At 38.1% G+C, this 21,463-nt stretch overlaps 1 protein-coding gene across 1 annotated transcript in view; it reads right to left on the reverse strand.

Annotated features, from left to right (window-relative positions):
• The window catches only part of PDE11A (phosphodiesterase 11A), a 188,673-nt gene that overhangs the window by 44,743 nt on the left and 122,467 nt on the right, over positions 1-21,463 (reverse strand). The window contains exons 11-12 of the mRNA XM_070737453.1: positions 9,560-9,706; positions 9,353-9,460 (exon numbers count right to left, since the gene is read on the reverse strand). Coding sequence (XP_070593554.1) covers positions 9,353-9,460; positions 9,560-9,706 — 255 coding nt within the window. The remainder of the gene's footprint in view (positions 1-9,352; positions 9,461-9,559; positions 9,707-21,463) is intronic.

Here is a 21,463-nt window from a genome sequence, read left to right on the forward strand (position 1 = left end):
CCCAACATCCATACTGCTTCCACCCTACTGGCCTTCCGCAAGGCTGCAAAGACCTCGCTTAGGCAGCATGCCTAGGGACCATGAAATTGACCTCTATCATGGCCGAGTTGTGTTGAATGGTATGCATGTGTGTTGATTGGATAGTTGAGTTTTCAACTGGGGTTTTATAGTTTTAGACTTTTAGATTTGACATCTTTTTTATTGTATTTGTATCTTTTTTATGTTATTGTGAGCCGCCCTGAGTCCCTTGGGATTGGGTGGCATAGAAATCGAAACAAACAAACAAACAAACAAACAAACAAATAAGCAAATGCAATCTGAGCAAAGAAAGATTTGGTTCCTACGTCTAGTCTAATGAAGAGAAAGACTAGTCTAGGGGATGTGTGTCACATGATTATAATCTTCCAATAACTAAGGGGTTGCCACAAAAAAGAGGGAGTCAACCTATTCTCCAAAGCAATTGAAGCAGTAGTGGGTTGTAAAACCGTTGCTACCAGTTTGCCTGCACACTCTCGTACATGACACTTTTGCGCATCCCGCCTAGGTGGGTGAAGTCTCCCGCCACCACTACTGATTTACGGAACTGGGAGCAACCCACTGCTGGTCTGAAGGCAGGACATGAAGCAATGGATGGAAACTTATCAAAGAAAGTTCCAACCTAAACCTAAGGAGAAATTTCCTCACAGTGAGAACAATTTATGATAGCTTGCCTCCTGAAGTTGTGGGTGATCCATCACTGGAGGTTTTTAAGAAGAGACTGGACAGGAATTTGTCTGAAATGATACTGGGACTCCTACTTGAGTGGGGTGGATGGAAGGGCGGGGTGGGTTAGAAGACTTCCAAGGTCCCTTCCAACTATTAAGACTAAAGAATTTACTCCCCTTACTTTCAAAATCTAAGATTGAAAAGGATTATGGCACAGCATAATGTACTTAATAGTGGAAGAGAACTTCTTTTTGCTGGGGAATGAATTATCTCAACTCACTGGAGCCAGAGTCTAAATGTAATTATAAAGGTCATTCTTTATGTGAGGAAATGAATTACATTTTAACTGGTCTACTTTTATGTGTTTTGTTATTAGGACTCTAAATTTAATTATTTATTCTATATATCAGTTGTGAAAATGAAGAAAAAAAGTTGAAAAGATTATCTGAAGAAACAAGAGCTGATAAAAGAATGGATCTAATCTTGAGGTTGAACCTACAATCAAATTCCATACTCACTACATTCTCATTATAATCAATGAAAGCAGTCATGTGAGTTAAAATGATGGATGTGTGAGTTGCACTACTAGGTCTATAGCTCTCAAAGGCCAAGCCATATAGGGTAACAGTATAAATCATTAAACATATAAAAAAACTGCAATGCTAGGAAGTTATTTTAAAAATTTAAAGCTTTCAAGCATGATCTACAGATAGAGTTAAAATATTAATAAAAAGAGAAAGAAAGTTTAGCTAAGTATGCTTTTGAAAATCATGTTCCTTTCTTCTCAGATTACAAAATAACATCATGGTATTTTCCAAATGCCAGAAATGTGTGATTAGTGACAATAATTCCACTGCAAATAGGTCATAAAGATATTCTCGACTGGATCCGCAGATCTATTTAACTCCGACCAACATAAGCCACCACAGCAGTATATTACTGTCAGAACCAAGATTAATATGCCCAGGGAGCTGTGCTACACGTACCCCTTTTCCCATTATAATATGATCTGGTTACATAAATGTAGACAGTTATTGATGAAAGATATATATGGTAGCCACGAGAACACGACTATAATCAAGTGGAGGCCATTTAATTGCAAACAATTGCAACCTTATTTAACAATAACCTTATTCCCAGTAGATAGTATGGAATGTGAGTTGGTTTTCTTTAAGAGATACATCAACAAAATTCTGTGCGTTTTTACAAGATGATGGTCCCTGGGGCCACCAGCCTGTCTTTTTTCTTACCTTTTATAATTTGTTATATGTTTTAAGTTTGTTCTCCCACCTTTAATTCCATTCAATTAAATTGCCTCTGTCCCCTTTTACTCCTTTTCTCTGAAGTTATTTTCTCTCTTCTTCCTCAAGAAGGGTTTCCAAATTGAAAACTTTGAAAACTCTTGCCTTGGGAAAGTGGCCAGGTAACCTTTCAACTATTTTAGTAGATAGTGAGTTATCAACCTTTTCATCACTACTGTAATGTTCTATACATGGGGCTACCTTTGAAAAGTGTTCGGAAACTCCAGGTCGTGCAGAATGCAGCTGCGAGAGCAATCATGGGCTTTCCCAAATACAGTATGCCCATGTTACACCAATACTCCGCAGTCTGCATTGGTTGCCAATCAGTTTCCGGTCACAATTCAAAGTGTTGGTTATGACCTATAAAGCCCTTCATGGCACCGGACCAGATTATCTCAGGGACCGCCTTCTGCTGCATGAATCCCAGTGACCAGTTAGGTCCCACAGAGTGGGTCTTCTCCAGGTCGCGTCAACTAAACAATGTCACGTGGCGGGACCCAGGGGAAGAGCCTTCTCTGTGGCGGCCCTGGCCCTCTGGAACCAACTCCCCCCAGAGATTAGAATTGCTCCCACCCTCCTTGCCTTTCATAAGCTTCTTAAAACCCACCTCTGCCGCCAGGCATGGGGGAACTGAGATACTCTTTCCCTTAGGCCTTTACAATTTATGCATGGTATGTCTGTATGTATGTTTGGTTTTACAATAATGGTTTTTAACTGTTTTAATATTGGATTGTCATACTGTATTCTGTTTTACTACTGTTGTTAGCCGCCCCGAGTCTATGGAGAGGGGCGGCATACAAATCCAATACAATCAAATCAAATCACTATACCCACAAGGCTGTCTCTTTCCTTTTATATCTGGTTTTTAAAATTAATTGTAACAACTTTAATGAAAAAAAATTGGTAGCTGACATGCGGCAAATCCAAGTGTGTTACATCCCTATCCTCTTCAATTATAAGAATGCTTATGGGCCATGAACAGCTACTTCAAAAAAATAAAACGGGATGGAAATACCAGAACATTAAAAAAATAAAGTTGTTCATAGAGTAGGTGCGAGCATATTCCTACAGGGCCATATTTATTAAAGGCTTCTTCCTGATTTCTTTGCCAAGATGGGAGGAACATGAATGCAAAATCCTCACCATATTCTGGTTCAGAGTCACCAGTCTTCGCATTTACAACCACTGCAGTGTCTCTAAACCATCTTGAAATCACAATTTCAGTGTTTGGCTGGAATGTGCTGGGATCACATGATTGCTATTTGTGACCATCCCATCCCACATCCTAAAAGCAGAGTCAATGGGGAAGCCAGATTTGTTTAACAAATGCAGCAAAAAGTGTAGAAAACTCGGGCACGACTCAGTTAATGACCTCATCACCTAGCAATAGAAGTTCTGGTTCTGAGGACTCCTGCAACTATTTTTTCTAAACAAATCAAGGAGGAGGTGATCAGGGATAACTGGCCAGAATTTTTTATTTTTTTTAAAAGTGAATCAGTCATTGGCCAGGTTAATAATTTTTCTTTTTTTTAAATCTGATCTATCAGCTTTAGAGATATTTGCCTTAGCTGGTTACTGACTGCTTAGTTTTTTTGGGCTTTTGGTTTCCAGCCAACTGTCTTCTTTTATTTCTCTTGATATATTTTGTTTTCTTTTACTTTTTGATTGTGAGCTGCTCAGAGTTACTGTGGGCTACATCCAAACTGAAATAATCAATCAATCAATCAATCAATCAATCAATCAATCAATCAATCAGTGTTGACAGGTGATGACATATAGTACAGTAGAAGTCATAAAAGGTAACATTAAAGGTATTACCATGAGCAAAGTTATCCATATTACAGTTCCCCGAGTAAATATAGCTAATGAATGCATGAAAGCTTGAGTTGTAGGCATTTCTTTGCTACCACCTAGCGGTCCTCTGCATTTTTAATAACCTACATTTGTAACCAAGGTTTAGTTCAAGCCCATATACTTGGTTTAACTATTGATTGAGTCATTGTTGATAGTGAGCTAGGAGTTGCTTAGTTCCAAAGGCATACATAACTGAAAGACAAATGTTCGGGTGTAGTTCACAAACTTTAGCTAGGGAGACTGTTGAGTTCTGGTACTCAGGAGTCAGAAGATTTGCATAGTGACAACAACTCTTTATTAAGAATAATGAGAACTCCAGCAAAAGCCCAGCTGGTGGCTCCTGTTTTAAATAGGGAGCTCCGGCTGGGAAGAACCAATCAGTGTTCAGCACTCTCCCGTTCAATAGAGCAGACCTGTTTGGAAACTTACAAGCTAAATCTCAAGATACAACAGATACAATAATAGATCAGCCCTTTTCCAATAAGACTTGTCTTCCTGCTAAGCAAAGTTCAAACTATTAACTACTGTACTCATCTTTTTTAAAAATAAAATAAAATAAATAAGACTATGGTCAATTATTTATGAAAGAATCATCATTTGACAAATTAATAGCAGCTGTTTCTTCCATTCAAAGTTACTGTTCATTGCGTACGTAACTTTTAAGACCAAATGGCATCATGCTGAGAACATAAGAAGAGCCATGCTGAATCGGGCCAAAGCCCATCGAGTCCAGCATTCTGTGTCACACAGTGGCTCACCAATTGTACATGGGGATCTTGAGTAGAAAGAGAAGGCAAAACTCTCCCTTACCCTTGACTCCCTACAAATGGTACCTAAGGGAATCCTGCCTGCCTCAACCAATACTTGGACATCCGTTTCAATAACCACCCATACACTTGGCAACCATGAGTCAAGAATACTTTAAAGTAGAAGAACAAGGAATAATGATCTGAATGGTAAAGAAGTTCAGGTCAGGTTTCATATAACTACTTTACTTTAATCCAGTGGCATTAAAAACAAGGATTTTAATGATTCTGAATTAAGGAAAGCATCATTTAGTCCGGATGGGGAGTCCTGAAAAAATGAAATTTGTTCAAATGAAATTATATATGGTTTATCTGCAGCAGAAGAACAAATAGTTTGTAAGTTTTGTAAGTTTGTAAGTTTTGTAAGCTTCCATAACTGAATTTTGAATGGATGCAGAATCTTTTTACACAGTCATCATGTTCGTATCCCAACCCCCCAGAAATACCTTCGGGTGCCCCTGGGACCTTTGTCACTTGTCCTATTCACACATCCTAGAGTCGATCAGTAGTTCCTTCAGCTGAGCCACAGGGCTGCACAGAAATCAGTATCCAGTTTTTACAGCACATCTCATTCTCATCCTTAGTTCCTGTCTCATAGCTTTCCTTAGCACTTAAGAATCAACAATGGCTGATTACTATGAGCAGAGCCTGAGCTATCTGGAATACTGAGGTAGCTGAATCTCAGCATGAAGGAAAAAGCGGAATGGAGTTGGGATGCTGCCTATCCTGAAGCCCCAGCACTGTCAATTTCAGAAAGCCTTTTATTTTGCCATTACTGTACACTTAAGCCAAGCCTAGCAAGATGTTAACAACTGAGCTGCTCAAGAAGTAGCATGAAATGATGGGCATGGTGTTGATCTGGAAATAAACCTGCCTCCAGAAGTAGGGGAATGCTCCAACCTGGATGTTTCTAAGAAGAAACTAGACAACCATGTGTCTGAAATGCTACTGGGTTTCCTGCCTGACCAGAGGGTTGGACTGAATGACCTCCAAGGTCCCTTTCAACTGTTATTCTGAATAAAACCAAAGCCCCTTCTGTAAATGCTTCTAGTCATCTCAGACCCAAGTGGTATCATTTGCTTTCTAATTAAGGATCAGGTTCAGTACATTTGAAGAGAAAAACATGTGTAAAGAAGAGGGATAGGAGCAAGTGAAAGTTTCCAAGTCAATCACAAATATACTATATTGTTGATTGCAGATGTAAAATTGTTCTGAAATCTGACACAATTAAGCATAAATACATTACAGTGAAGCTTACAGCAAGATGGAAAACTAGAAAAAAAAAGGTGCCAAGGGCCTAAATGGTGCATTTCTGCATAAATCAATGATTTATTGATTTGTGTCTGAGATCACACACACACACACACACACACACTGGTCATCAGGACATGCAATTCTTTCTAGTATGTACCAGTGGGGACCAGAGAATAGCACTTACAATATACATAATATAATCCTGAAAAGAAGTTTTTTTAGTTACTTTGTCCAATCATTATGATACAACTGTTCCTTGGCTATATTATGGTATGACTGCTGGAACCATACATCAAAGGATGCTGACAGCACTATATGTCCCAGCTGAAATTCTGAGCAAATAAAAGAGTGAATAAAAGAAAAAAAGAAATAAAAGAAAATGTGAGTTCCCTAAAGGACAATATTCCTACTGCAATATTGTAACATGTGAAATGCCCCTGCTACCAAGTGGACCCTATATTATACTTTATGACTTGATGTTTTATCTAATTAAATTAAAAACATTAAAGCATCTAGAGCAGGAATGTCAAACTCAATTTAATTGAGGGACGCATCAGGTTTGTGTTTGACCTTAGGGAAAGTCAAACGGTCGTGGCAAGGGTGGGCGTGGCCAGCATGACATCACTTATGTTGAGGGGCACCAGTGGTGGCCCAAGTTCTCTGCCAGCGATAATGGACTCGCAAGCTCTGTTTTGATGTCCTCCTACAACTCTCTGCCAGTGAAACCGGAGCTTGGGGGAGAGGGAACACATGGTCCTCATGAGCTCCATTTTTGGCTGGCAGAGGCACTGCGAGGTGGACCTTTACTATTTCCAGAGTGGCTTTGCATGCCAGATCTAAGCACCCAAGGGTCTGGATTAACCCCCTTAAGTTTGACACCTCTGATCTAGAGGCTGTATTCACTAACAGCCAGAAGGCAGAATTCTACATGCTAATTACTGGGATAGAAGTCATGGGGAAACAGATTAGTGTGAAGACATTCTCAATAATGGAATACCAACATTTTTGCCCCTAACTATTGTAAAGAGGGTTGGAGCTGACACAGAAGTTCTGCAGAATAAGAAGTGTGAGGTAAGTGGTGTGGGGGTGGGAAGGATAAACTTTTATAGTATTAGAAAGATTCTTATGCAAACATTCTTGGATCTACTACCAAAAGCTCAAAGCTCAACCCTACTAAAATAAACAACAGCAGGCTTATTTGATTCTGCTAATGATATAAGGTTGTTTCTCAGAGAACAAAACCTATTCCCATCCTTTACAACCACTTCCAAAAGCAGCCTAAAACAAATGTAGCCTTTGAGCTCCATCTAGAGGGAGATGTAAATTAAAATTTATATTGGCATGGAACCTATTTCAAAGTGGTACTTAAAAGTTCTATAAAACTTGGTTTTCATATGGATCCTTTAAAACAGTACAGTTTCAAAACTCTCAGGTAATTTAGTTATCCTTTTAAAAATATTCCTTTCTTATTTTTAAGTCTTTTAGTCATTTGCATTCAAAGTGTTTTCTCACGAAACACTGGGCTGGAAAAGTCCACAAATCCTTCAAGGATCTGCAAATGACTAACAGACTTAAAAGACTTGGAGTGCAAATGACTAAAAGACTTAAAAGATAGGCAAGTAATATTTGCATTTATATGCATATTTAATAAAGGCAGCTCAAATTAAATATTTAATATATGCACCTCACCTAAGTGGATAACAAAGTGGCAAATGGATTTTAACCTAAGCAAGTGCAAAGTTATGCATATTGGGGCAAAGAACCCCAATTATACCTACCAACTGATGGGGACCAAGCTTTCTGAGACAACCCGAGAAAGGGATCTTGGGGTTTTGGTGGACAGCTCAATGAAGATGTCAACTCAGTGTGCAGCAGCAGTTAAAAAAGCAAATTCCATGCTTGGCATGATTAGGAAGGGAATCGAAAATAAGTCAGTAAGTGTTGTATTACCGCTGTACAAATTGATGGTGAGACCACACTTGGAGTACTGTGTACAGTTCTGGTCACCGCACCTCAAGAAGGATATAATGGAACTGGGAAAAGTGCAAAAAATGACAACAAGAATGATCAAGGAAATGGAGCCCCTCCCTTATGAAACCAGGTTGCAACACCTTGGTCTCTTCAGCCTTGAAAGACGGCGTTTAAGGCGTGATCAAAGTGTATAAAATCATGCATGGGATAGAAAAGGTGGATAGAGAAAATTTCTTTTCTCTATCACACAATACTAGGACGAGGGGGCACTCCTTAAAGCTCACAGGTAAGAAAGTGAGGACAAATAAAGGAAAATATTTCTAAACCCTGAAGAGGATTTAGTGGTGGCAGAAGAAAAAAAGGTTATTAAAAACATTCCACCCAAAGAAGGAGGATGTGTAATATGCTGCAATCCAGGGATTACAGCCCACACAGGTCAAGGACCAGCACCAGTCTGTGGTGCCGCAGAAAACAGTTGCACAAATGAATGAAGCCCCATTTGTCCACGCACAATGTTCTGTCAGGCTCTCTGGTAGACTTCTCCCAAAAATTCACAGGTACAAATTTCAGACACACACATGTTTGAAAATTCAAAACAATGTTCTTTATAATGAAAAGTCATTTAAACCAAGCCCTCTTTTGGTATAGCAAAGAGCACTCATCTCCAAACAAACTGGTAATTTGTACAAGTCCCTTATCAGTTCTGTGATACTTAGCTTGCAGCTGTGAGGCAATTCACAGTCCTTCTTTCACAAAGTGAAACACACTTTGCTCTGGTTTAGTTTCAAAGCGGGGGGAAATCAGCACACAAAAGGTCAAAGTCAGTAAAGCAGTCACGAAACACAACGATCAGATAATCCTCCAATGACCAAATGGCCAATGGTCAAACCCACAGGCCAAACCCACAGGCTGCTCTTTATAGCAGCCTCACTAATTACCACAGCCCCCACCCAACCACAGGTGGCCTCATTTTCTTTGATAATGATCTCTCAGTTGTTGTTGCCCATGCATCGCTCTCCGCATGCGTGGCTGTATCATTAACTCTTGTTCTGAATCCAAGGAGGAGCTAAATAATTGATCTCCTTCTGAGCTGTCTGCCCCACTCTCCTCCTCCCTGTCACTCATGTCTTCTTGGTCAGAGGAGCCTTCATCAGCAGATTCCACAGCATGTAGATGTCTCCCCCACACCCACAGTCCTTGGGGCAGGAGCTGGGCCAGAGCTAACCACAACACACAAGATGCAGGCAACAGTGAAACAACACACAAAATGTTATTTCCACAAAACTGGTCTCTGGAGCCCAAAAGGCTCTTGCTGTAGCCAAAACACATTGTACACCTCAGTACCTGTACCTCACCCAATAATTATATAAATTTTAATCATTAGCTAAACATTATGATCTATGTTTAGATCCTAGGCGAGAGGGATAGGAACAGGATCTCTCTTGCCACTCACATACTTACTGTTAACATGGCAAACATGAGCTGGCACACGTTGAAAGCATGCCGCCAGTTGTGATACAGAACCATTCGGTAATTTTTCCTCACTGTCAAAAGCCACCTACACAGTGTCTGAAATGGAAAAGAAAAATTGCATCAGGAACAAGTACAAATGGCTCCTCCTTTGCCAACACAAAAGCGGCTGGTTATCTCTGCAGAGCAGATGGTTACCTCATAGTCAATTCTAAATTTCTGAACTATTCCAAGCTCCATGAACATCCGGAGAGCTGCTGCTATCATGGTATCCATATCAAGGGAGAAATCATCAAAGTGGACGTTATCTATGCCAAGCTCTGACACCAAAGGAATGTTTGCTGCCTGAAATTACACAGGGAAAAGGAAAAATGTATCAGGTACAACAGGGCAATTTTTCTACTCTTTTTTTTTGTAATGAAATATTACTTTAGATCTACATATAACCGTTTTAGCAGCTATAACGATCTGATGCAAATCTGAAAAAAAAAAGCATTTGAAATAGATTTTTTCTGTTTATGCTGAATTGACGCCAACAAGTACTTCAACTGCATCAAGTTCCACTCATTTAGAATAGAATAGAATAGAATAGAATAGAATTTTTATTGGCCAAGTGTGATGGACACACAAGGAATTTGCCTTGGTGCATATGCTCTCAGCGTACATAAAATAAAATATACATTTGTCAAGAATCATGTGGTACAACACTTAATGATTGTCATAGGGGTCAAATAAGCAATGAAGAAGCAATATTAATAAAAATCTTAAGATACAAGCAACAAGTTACAGTCATACAGTCAACATGGGAGGAAATGGGTGAAAGGAATGATGAGAAAAACTAGTAGAATAGAAGTGCAGATTTAGTAGAAAGTCTGACAGTGTTGAGGGAATTATTTGTTTAAATTGTTTAATAACTTTTCTTGTTGTTGTTGTTGCAATTTTATTTCAGCATTAATGCAAATCCTACAGGAGGACAAATGCAAATTCATGGCCTGGAAAAGGAAACAGATGTGTGCGATACAAATATATTCATTAAATAAAAACTTGTGTGACATTCCCGATTTTGCTGGTTTCTGATCATTGCCCATGCTTCAAGGAAATGTTCTTCTTTCTAGAAGATGCTTTTGACTGGCAGTGGGAGGAGGAGGAGACTTAGAACAAACCACGGCATGGGAAACAGCATTCATATTTGTCAATAAATGTGTTTGCGTGAGCAGAGGGACAATGGAAGCACAGGAAGCAAGCATAATAGAAATACCATCACATTGGTCTGCCTTAATAGCAGCTGAGTTTGAGGACTGGATAATAGATTTCTTGTTTTATACCATATGTACCAATATTTATGCCTGGCAAATACTCCTCTTTCTGATTTACTACAGTAGTAAATAGAGATATTCAGAAATGAATGTAAGTTTCAGAGGCCCATCTGACATACCCATCTAGTAAAAATATGGCTTTAAGTTAAATCATAGTGAATTGGGTATACAGTATAGCACAATGCTATTTTTTATTCTATTATCAAAATACTCTCTCTTGTGATGTCCGTTAAAGCTACTTGCTAAGAAAATGAGAGGTGTCTCCTAAATGCAAATATTCATCAATAAATATTATTATTATTATTATTATTATTATTATTATTATTATTATTATTATTATTAATTGGATTTGTATGCCACCCCTCTCCGCAGACTCGGGGCGGCTAACAACAGTGGTAAAACAACATGAACAATCCAATTAATAAAAACAACTAAAAAACCCCTTATTATAAATAAAAAAAACAAAAACCAAACATACACACAAACATACCATGCATAACTTGTAGTAGCCTAGGGGGAAAGGATAACTTAACTTCTCCATGCCTGGTGACAAAGGTGGGTCTTAAGTAATTTGCGAAAGACAAGGAGGATGGGGGCCGTTCTAATCTCTACTTATTATAATACTAATAAGTATTGTAAGCCTTTCCATTTTTGAGAAAGAAAGATATGGACATTGTAAAAGTATACGGCAAGCTAATATTTTCCTTCGCTTATATTTCATGTATCAAATATAAACACGTACATAAAAACCATGGATCAAAGCTGGAAGCAGTGGTGTAACAAATATATATGCAAAGGCAATTCCTGAGGAAGGTGGATTAGGAAGGGCATCATCTGAAGATTCCTTTGCTCACCTAGGCTACATTGCATAATCCATTGATTTTGGTTAATGAATTGTATTTCTGCTTTAATTAGAAAACTATAGGATGAACAGTTCTAGTGCATTCATATAAAACTCTGGGTTGTTAACATATCTACCTTTTACCATAGACAATCTGAAAAAGTGGCATAAACAACCATGATTATGTGTTTATGCCAACAGATGTTTCTAACAGAGAAAGTGTTAGCCAAAGAAATACAGTGTGGTCAAAAAGGTAAAAATTTCACAATCATTTAGGTGAAACTTCTACCTTATTTTTAACATGGGAAATAGGTAAAGCTTGGCAAGTTAAATCTACAAAAAAAAAGGGGGGGGTGTTCAATTTTATGCCAAGAAAACAAATATTAACTGCTGGTAAGGGCTTTTCTTAAAGTCCCAAGAACATCAGAAGCAAGCTCAGTTCCAGAAGGAGGCCCACCATTTCTATGGTAGTTCATCACATTTCAATGAACTGAATTCAGTCATATGGACTATGCTAGACAACAGTCTTCTTTGAGAAGGGCTAGAGCCCATGCTACAATTTTTAACAGCAAGTTGTAAAATCAGTACATTAGTAAAGAAATACTGGGCAGGGGGGGGGGGGAACAGTGCCACAACAACAACAACAACAACAACAGCAACAGAAGCCGCTAGATGAACAATGGATTAAAGCTTTCACGCATTTTGGAAATATGGGTCCTCAGAAACATTGGCTTCTACAATGATTTGCCATAGCATGGAAGCTCCTTAGAATGAATATGTCTTGCAAGAATAACCTTTAGAGAACTTTAAAATTATGGGTTTTATTGACCGTCAACTATAATTCTGGCTGTCCTCAATTCTATAATATGAGACTGGAAAATGGTAATAAATTCTTCACAAAATTCCGTCTATTGGAAAGGATTTTCTGGGGAATAGCAGAGAGCTCTGCTGGTTTTTAATTTGGGGAGTAGGAGCTACAACTTTGTAATTAAAACAAACTTGTGACCACATCAGAATCTGAGAGGTTTTAAACCCCCCCCCACACACAGATTCTGATGAATGTATCAGAATATCTAAAGTATATTGAATGTTACATATCCTAACTGCGGTAAGAATAGTACATGCTCAAAAATGGAAAAGTAAAGATGTCCCTACAGAAGAAGAAAATCTATTTAAAATTTTATCATGTGTGAACATGGACAAACTAACACTAGAGTTGAAGAACAAACTGGACACAGATTACTTTGAAACCTGGAATAAATTATACAACTTTAGGACAATTCCATCTGTCCGTTCATTACCCTGGGGGGAGAATAATTGACCCCCTCAGAGAGGGTTCGCAACTTGGGCGTCCTCCTCGATCCACAGCTCACATTAGTTGCGGCGAGGGGGGCGTTCGCCCAGGTTCGCCTGGTGCACCAGTTGCGACCCTATTTGGACCGGGAGCCACTGCTCAGTCACTCATGCCCTCATCACCTCGAGGCTCGACTACTGTAACACTCTCTACATGGGGCTACCTTTGAAAAGTATTCGGAAACTTCAAATCATGCAGAATGCAGCTGCGAGAGCTATCATGGGCTTTCCCAAATATGCTCATGTTACACCAACACTCCGCAGTCTGCATTGGTTGCCGATCAGTTTCCGGTCACAATTCAAAGTGTTGGTTATGACCTATAAAGCCCTTCATGGCACCGGACCAGATTACCTCAGGGACTGCCTTCTGCTGCACGAATCCCAGCGACCAGTTAGGTCCCACAGAGTGGGTCTTCTCCGGGTCCCGTCAACCAAACAATGTCGCTTGGCGGGGCCCAGGGGAAGAGCCTTCTCTGTGGCGGCCCCAGCCCTCTGGAACCAACTCCCCCCAGAGATTAGAATTGCCCCCACCCTCCTTGCCTTTCGTAAGCTGCTTAAAACCCACCTCTGCCGCCAGGCATGGGGGAATTGAGATACACTTTCCCCCTAGGCCTTTACAATTTTATGCATGGTATGTCTGTATGTATGATTGGTTTTTATAATAATGGGTTTTTAACTGTTTTTAGTATTGGATTATTGTTATATGCTGTTTTATTACTGTTGTTAGCCGCCCCGAGTCTGCGGACAGGGGCGGCATACAAATCCAATAAATAAATAAATAAATAAACTGGATGGAAAAAAGGAGAACCAAGATCACACGTTAGCGAGTGTGATAGGGAGGTTTAGAACTAACTCAAAAATAGATAGATATTGGGAAAATAAATAGAAAAAAAGGAATGATTACTGTATATAGGAAAACTGGATAGTCCATCAAGAGCTTTTTAAAATATTTTTCATCTGTTTATATTATGTTGCATTATTGTATGTATGTCTTGTTTTTAATTGCACCATACATAAAAAACTTTTTCAAAATAAAAATAATAAAAAAGAATCTAAGGGATTTTTAATATAATCTTTATCTGAAACTATTGGAAAATTGACTTACAAATTAACATTCGTAAATAAACAAATTTATTTGTTTGCATGTCACAGGTTATACCCTTGGAAATCTGGTCATTTGTACACTTCAGAACTACAGTTTATGCATCTCGGTTTTCTTACAATGTTTGCTTTTTGTTTTTGTTTTTTAAAGCAAACTGTAAATGCACCCTTTGATTTTTCTCTTTTCCTTAGTATTTATTTACATTACTAGGCAGATCAGTGATTTCAAACTTCTGAAGAAAATGTCAGGGGAAATATCCAGGTCTTTAGAATGTCCACGTTAGCAATTAAAACAAAAGTTTCCTTAACAAAGTCATCCATAAACCTATTTGTATATTTCCCTGAATAAAATTGCATGAAATTATCTGCATGGCAAATCCAGAAATTATAATCCAAGCAGTGCTAGCTATCTTCAGCAATGACTGGTGATGCTTGTTGAACATTTTTGGGGTGGAAAAAAAGCTGTGAATATAAATAAATCAGACAAATTATTATATACAGTAGAGTGAAGACTTTTCTGAGTCCTTGTTGTGTGCAAGATGCTGAACAGTGAAAAGATAATAATAAAATAAAATCAGAAGCATGAATTTTCCTGATGCTATAGATGAGAAAAGCTATAAGGCTATCTCAGCTGGAAAAATAATAATAATACATAGCAAATTGATCATAAAGATCAATGAGCAAAACAAGTCAAAGTTGGTATTTATGTTTTTTCACTCTATATTTAAACAGAATTCCAGTAATAAAAAAGTAATAACTACATTGAAAGAGATAACATTTTTATAAAGTAACTATTTACTTATGACAGTAATAAAAAAATGCCAGAATTATGTAGGGCAATTGCAAGTTATTTGAATAATAAATATTATCTGTGTGCCTAAACTGATGCCATTCTCCTAGCTTTGAGAAGCAGAATAAGAAAATCATAGCTTTTTAATAATACAATTATAATATATATTCTATAACATTATAATAATTGAGTTATCATAAAAGATAGTTGAACATATTATTAAAATGCTTGCTTATAACCACTGTCAATCTGAAATTCCAGCTCTTAAATATTATAGATTAGCAAAATGATCGCTTGGGGTATATGGGAGGCATCATATATATAAATATATATATATATCCTGAGGGCCCCTGAGTGAATCATAGATTTTATTCCTCTTCAGAAAACAATTCAATAATAATAATTCACAGACTGGATTTAAGGAACCAAGTTTAAAGACCTTAATAGCTTATGATTCACTCAACAACTATAGTACCACATTTTTTGGAGTACTGTATAAGATGCATCTTTTTCCTAACGAACACAGACTGAAAATTCAGGTGTGTCTTATACTCTGAATGTAGCTTTTTCCAAACTTTTTTTCCAGTCCTAACTAGGTGCTAATGATCTTCCAAGATTTTACCTTGCAGGTTCTTTCATTGTTAGTTTTTGCAAAGAATTTTTTCAAGCCCTAAGTCTTTGCAGGTTTTTTTTTCATTGCTCTAACTTGTTCCAAATGTTTCTTTCCAGCCCTAACCATGTACTAAAGATGTTGCCCGCTTGCAAGCTCTTTCATTGTTACTCTCTGTCAAAAATGTTTTCCAAATCCTGTCTTTGTAGGTTTTTTTACTGCTCTACTTGCTCCGAATGTTTCTTTCCAGCCCTAACTATGTGCTAACAATATTCCCAGCTCTTAACAGCATTTATGTTGAATATGGATGTGGGGAGCGATATGCAAAACACAACTATGTCAACCACATCAGTTTTGTAATGCCTGACACAGATAGAATAAGAAAATAAGCTGGAGGAAAGGCCCAGGACTTATTCAAACATGCTATTCTGGTTTAATGTTGTCTGTGAACTTGGTTCAGTAACTTCTGCAACTGCCTTTAAAAAAAAAAAAGCATACATGAAATGGACTCTTCCCCACAACACAGAGCACAAACCTATTCAGATAGTCACAAGGAGTAAACAATGACTCAAAGGGACAGAAATCTCTATCTATCTGTCCATCCGTCCGTCCGTCCATCCATCCATCCATCTATTATCATGTGAAATAAGATAAATGGTAAAGATAAATTCCTCTTTAATAAGATTTCCTTCATATTAATTTTATACAAATAGCTGTAGAGGGAGGAGGCAAGGAGGAAGAGTAAATTACGCACAAAGCAAGATATGATAAGGACTGACGTTTGGATAACAAATCAAAATGTGTAAGACTATAATTTTTTTAAAGGCAATTCAGACTGTATAATAGATATATGTCTTTTAATATTACATCTCAGGTTAGATTTTGTATTATTATAAAATCATTATAAAATTATATTATCAGCATTTTATCTAAAATGATGTTATTATTTAATTTTTATACCATCCATCTCATTGATACAGTATCTTTGGGCAGCCAGGACATTGAAAGGACAAATGAAAATTCTAGGACCTTACACTTGTTATTTCACTTAATATTAATATAGTTACAGCAGTGGGAAGAGAGAAAGAGAGAGAGAAGGAAGGAAGGAAAAAAGGAAGGAGGGAGGGAGGGAGAAAGGAAGGAAGGAAGGAAGGAGAAGGAAAGAAAAGAAAAGAAAAATAAATAAAGACTCCCTTTTTATACACCATCTGGAAGGAGGAATAGTCTACACTAGGTATATCAAACTCAAGGCTTAGGGGCCAGATCTGGCTCATGGAGTGCTCAGATCTGGCCTGCAGGGCTATCCTGGAAACAGCGAAGGACTGGCCTACGGTGCCTCTGTCAGTGAAAACGGATCTGGGGGTGTGAGCACGGCCCTCCTGAGCTGTTTCTGCTGGCTGAGCGGCTCAGGCCTCCACAGGTGCCCCTGAGGTCAAACACAACCCAGATACGGTCCTCAATGAAATTGAGTTTGACATCCCGGGTCTACACCATTGCAAGAAATAAACAGCCAATAGGCTTCTCTTTCTGCAGTAAGGAAAACAAGAGGAAAACAAGCAGGGGGGGATCTCTAGATTTAGCATACTCTTTTTAAAAATCTTCCATAGGAAGAGTGCTTCTCCTTGTAATGAAAAATGTCTTCCTTCTCCGTCCTTTCCCTTCTTAACCCATTGTGGTTCCAGTGTAGACAGTCATCAAAGATTTCCAATACTACAACTCTGATAGCCGGCTCAGACAAAGAAAGCTACATGTATTTGGCATACATCAATTAAAATAGCTCTCATACAGCTTGAGATGTGCAAATGATATTGCTGACTTTCACAGTTCCTTAGCTGTGAGGTGTTTTTTTCCCCTTTTTGCATATTTAAAAGATAATAGTGAATATGAACCAGGCCATATACACACCCTCAAACCAACAAAGCCCAAGTATATCTTTTAATACCTTACCACAAATATCTGAGATTTGAAAAATCAGATTCTCTTTGCTGCTGAGAGATAAGAGACCGAAAGGGAACATGAACAAATATTCTAAAAGTCACAGCATTGCCTATGAGGCATTAGATGAATTCTAGCACACCATAACCCTTTCTTCAATTTGCATTAATACTGGTGTTATACGACACACTGCTCAGTTATAATTCACACTATATATAGGATGCTAGGTTGCACAAGGCAAAACTGGCTCAACCAATACTATATTACAGTAATAAAATCATTGATTTTTACATATGGCGGTCATTATCTTGTTCAATTTCATTCTGTGCATAAAAATATAATTAAACCCCATTAAAAAGCAAAGCAAAAACTGAAAATGGCAGCAACTAATTAAAACACAAACAGAGACAAAAAATGTTTTGAAAAATCTGCCCATAAGTAAGAAAGCAAAGGAACTGCCAGTAGCATAATCTCAGATAACATCATTTACCCAACCACACAATTTTTATTCCAGATTGTAATTCAAACTATACTGATAAAATATTTGTAGCTGAGGGTTGAATTGCAGGATCTTTGGTGCTGTCTGAGCTTGGTTGTTTTCTTGCAGACGTTTCATTATCGAACAAGGTAATATCATCAGTGCCCTGATGATATTACTTGGTTTAGTAATGAAACATCTGCAAAAAAAAACCCAGGGTTATATTTACTTATTCAGAGGACTATGTATTATTTTAGCAAATGTGCATCAACAACTTTCAACATTTCCTAGATCAAATAAAAATAAAATGTAAATACTATTGCTAATTAATCCATCCAAGTAATGCTATCAGAATGGAATGGATTAAAATATCTTCCCCCCCAGAAACATTTTTCGCAACTTTTTTTTTGTTCAAAGGAATTCATAAAGTGTAAGCCTCTTAGTTACTATTAAATTCCAGTTTATTCTGCTGCTAAGAGCTGATAAAGAAAGAAGATCTCCACAGCTTGACACACTAATAATGGTCAACATATAAGTAACTATGCTGTATTTTTTCTGATTGATTTACTACTCCTACCAATATCATTTGGACGATTAGCTAAGTTCTGCATTTTATTATTCCTTTGTTATACCAATAAACACTTTCTCTTATATCACCATATTCATACCAAGTTTGTATAAATGTACAAATATCCTTCTCTGTGCACCAGATACTGTATATTAAGATGGATTGAAATCATTTTCCCAGGGATAATATATCATAGGGAATCACATATAAAATACTTATACAATATTCCCCCCCTCCGAATATTATGCATTAAAATTTTTATTTATAACTATGTACATATATTTACATATTTTAATAAGCATCCATATCATGTCAACCCTGAGCTACAAATATTCTCCTTTATTATGACCAGGTTCTGCTAGAAGCAAATCGTCTAGCCCAGCGGTAGGCAAAGTTGGCTCTTCTATGACTTGTGAACTTCAACTCCCAGAATTCCTGAGCCAATCATGCTAGCGCAGGAATTCTGGGAGTTGAAGTCCACATGTCAAAGAAGAGCCAACTTTGCTTACCCCTGGTATAGTCCTATCCATGACATTGCTGCCTCTGATCTGGACCACAGAGCTTTGTTGCCCAGCCTACATCATAATTGTTTAAATAGGTATTAGCAGAAGGCAGGATTTCAGAGAAGTCTTTGGCTATGCTGTGAATCAGGCAGAGCTAGCATGGTTAAATTGTAAAGAGGACCACATTAAACTAGACACAGAGAGAGAACCGATGTTTGGAAAGCAGCTATATTTGGGAAATGTTGGTTGATAAGATATGATTGTCAAACTATTTACTACTATTAATCTTCTCATTGTTCCCATCACCCATCTCCTCCCACAAATGACTGTGTGACTGTAACTTTGTTGCTTGTATTCTTACAATTTATATTGGCTGGTTTCTAATATGAATTGATTGTTTATTTGCACCCTATGACAATCATTAAGTATTGTACCTTACGATTCTTGACAAACTTTTCTTTTATGTACACTGAGAGCTTATGCACCAAAGACAAATTCCTTGTGTGTCCAATCACACTTGGGCAATAAAATTCTATTCTATTCTGTTCTGTTCTGTTCTATTCTAATTCTAATTCTAATCCTAATCTATTCTTTATTGAAGCAATGTGGAAGCCTCATAGAATCTTTGCCATGAATAGTTCTTGATGCTGTTTGAAGCTCAAAAGCAAACTCAATATTGCTTGCTTGTAGAAGCCTTTTAAGGCGTATGACCTCAGACTCTATTTACAACCTAAGCCTGCTGCTTTAACTGCCATTGATTACAGTTAAGTGTTTCTGGTTGCAAAGCCTGGACAAGTGGGAGAATTAGTACAGTAGTTACTGCCTGCTCTGTCAGCACCTGTATATTGACCTATCCTGGAAGGTAGTTCGTTGTCATTTTTCTTCTTCTAGTGTTTGCGTTTGACAGATCGGACTGAGACTTGCACTTTTGAGTTAGATAAACCACCGAGTTGAGCTTGATCAATTTTGCATTATCACCTCAACCTCGGTGGAACTTTATCTGCTCAACTTGGCAATCCTCTCTCTTCCTTTGTGAAATCAGGCAGTTGCTAAGTTGCAAACTCTGGTCAACTGTGACAGACCTGGGCTATCCTGGACGACAGAGTTGACTGCAAAAAAAGGGGGAAATGACTTGAGCAAAGAAGAAGGAGTCTTCCTGCCCACTTCAGTCAAATATGGTCCTCACCAAGCTACCTGTGTTATAAGAGCGCCCTCTATAGCGTGTGCCACACCCTTGAAGAAATGGTACTTTAAAGCACATGAAACTCACTCTGATCCTAGTTGATGAAACAAAATAAAGATTATATATGAGAAATAAGAAATATATCAAGAAAATCTTAACAGCACTTGAAAGACATCTTCACTGAATCCTTAGGTACTAATGCTAATGGCATTGAAAAAGGAACTGAGTTGGAGTGGGACCTTATAGGTCATCTAGTCCACCCCACCCCCCCAGCAGAAGACCGTGCACCATTTTTGACAAATGACAGTCCAATCTCTTATTGAAAGCCCCAAGTGATTAAGCTCCCACAACTTCCAAGGCAAGCTGTTCCACTGGTTGATTGTTCTCACTGTCAAAAAGTTCCTCCTTATTTCCAGGTTGAATCTCTCCTTGATCAGTTTCCATCCATTGTGCCTTGTGTTAGTATTGTGTGTATAACTAGTTAGGTTTTACAATATATAATTTAAGCCAGCATTCCTTTATGGTTAAAGGAATTAACACACTACTGCTTTAAGAGCTGGTGTTGCAATCTGCTATAAGAGGGAGCCAACAGCGTCTCTCTCAGATCTCAGAGCCTAATGAGATTCTCTTCCTATTGTGTATCTCTGATTCTATGCTGGTTTGTCTATGTGACTATTCCATTGTAAGGACTTCTGAGTGTAGTAAGAACTATGTGTTCTAATGTTTGTATTCGTATGTATTGAGAATATTGATTGCTGTATTTGTGAACGACAAGGACTGTTACTGACTATGATATTTGTCTAATGTAAATAATATTTGTACATTTAATGTATCCCTACATGGCATTGGACCAGAGTACCTCCGGAACCGCCTGCTACCACACGAATCCCAGCGACACATAAGGTCCCACAGAGTTGGCCTTCTTCGGGTCCTGTCGACTAAACAATGTCGTTTGGCGGGCCCCAGGGGAACAGCCTTCTCTGTGGCGGCCCCAGCCCTCTGGAACCAACTCCCCCCGGAGATTAGAACTGCCCCCACCCTTCCTGTCTTTCGTAAACTACTTAAGACTCACTTATACCACCAGGCATGGGGGAGTTGAGACACATTTCCCCCAAGCTTTTTTATACTTTGTTTTATGTTTGGTATGAATGTTGCTGTTTGGTTTTTTAAATAATGATAGGGTTTTATATGTTTTTTAATATTAGATTTGTTCCAATGCTATATTGTTTTTATTGCTGTTGTGAGCCGCCCCGAGTCTTCGGAGAGGGGCGGCATACAAATCTAATTAATAATAATAATAATAATGATGATAATAATAATAATGATAATGATAATAATCTGGACTTGTTATATGTAGTACTGCTCATATATCTGGGTTATTAGTTGGATATCTGCTACCTCCACGTTTTTCCTCTGTGCATCCT

This window comes from Erythrolamprus reginae, chromosome 1 (assembly GCF_031021105.1).
Source record: "Erythrolamprus reginae isolate rEryReg1 chromosome 1, rEryReg1.hap1, whole genome shotgun sequence".
NCBI classification, from domain to species: Eukaryota; Metazoa; Chordata; class Lepidosauria; order Squamata; family Dipsadidae; genus Erythrolamprus; species Erythrolamprus reginae.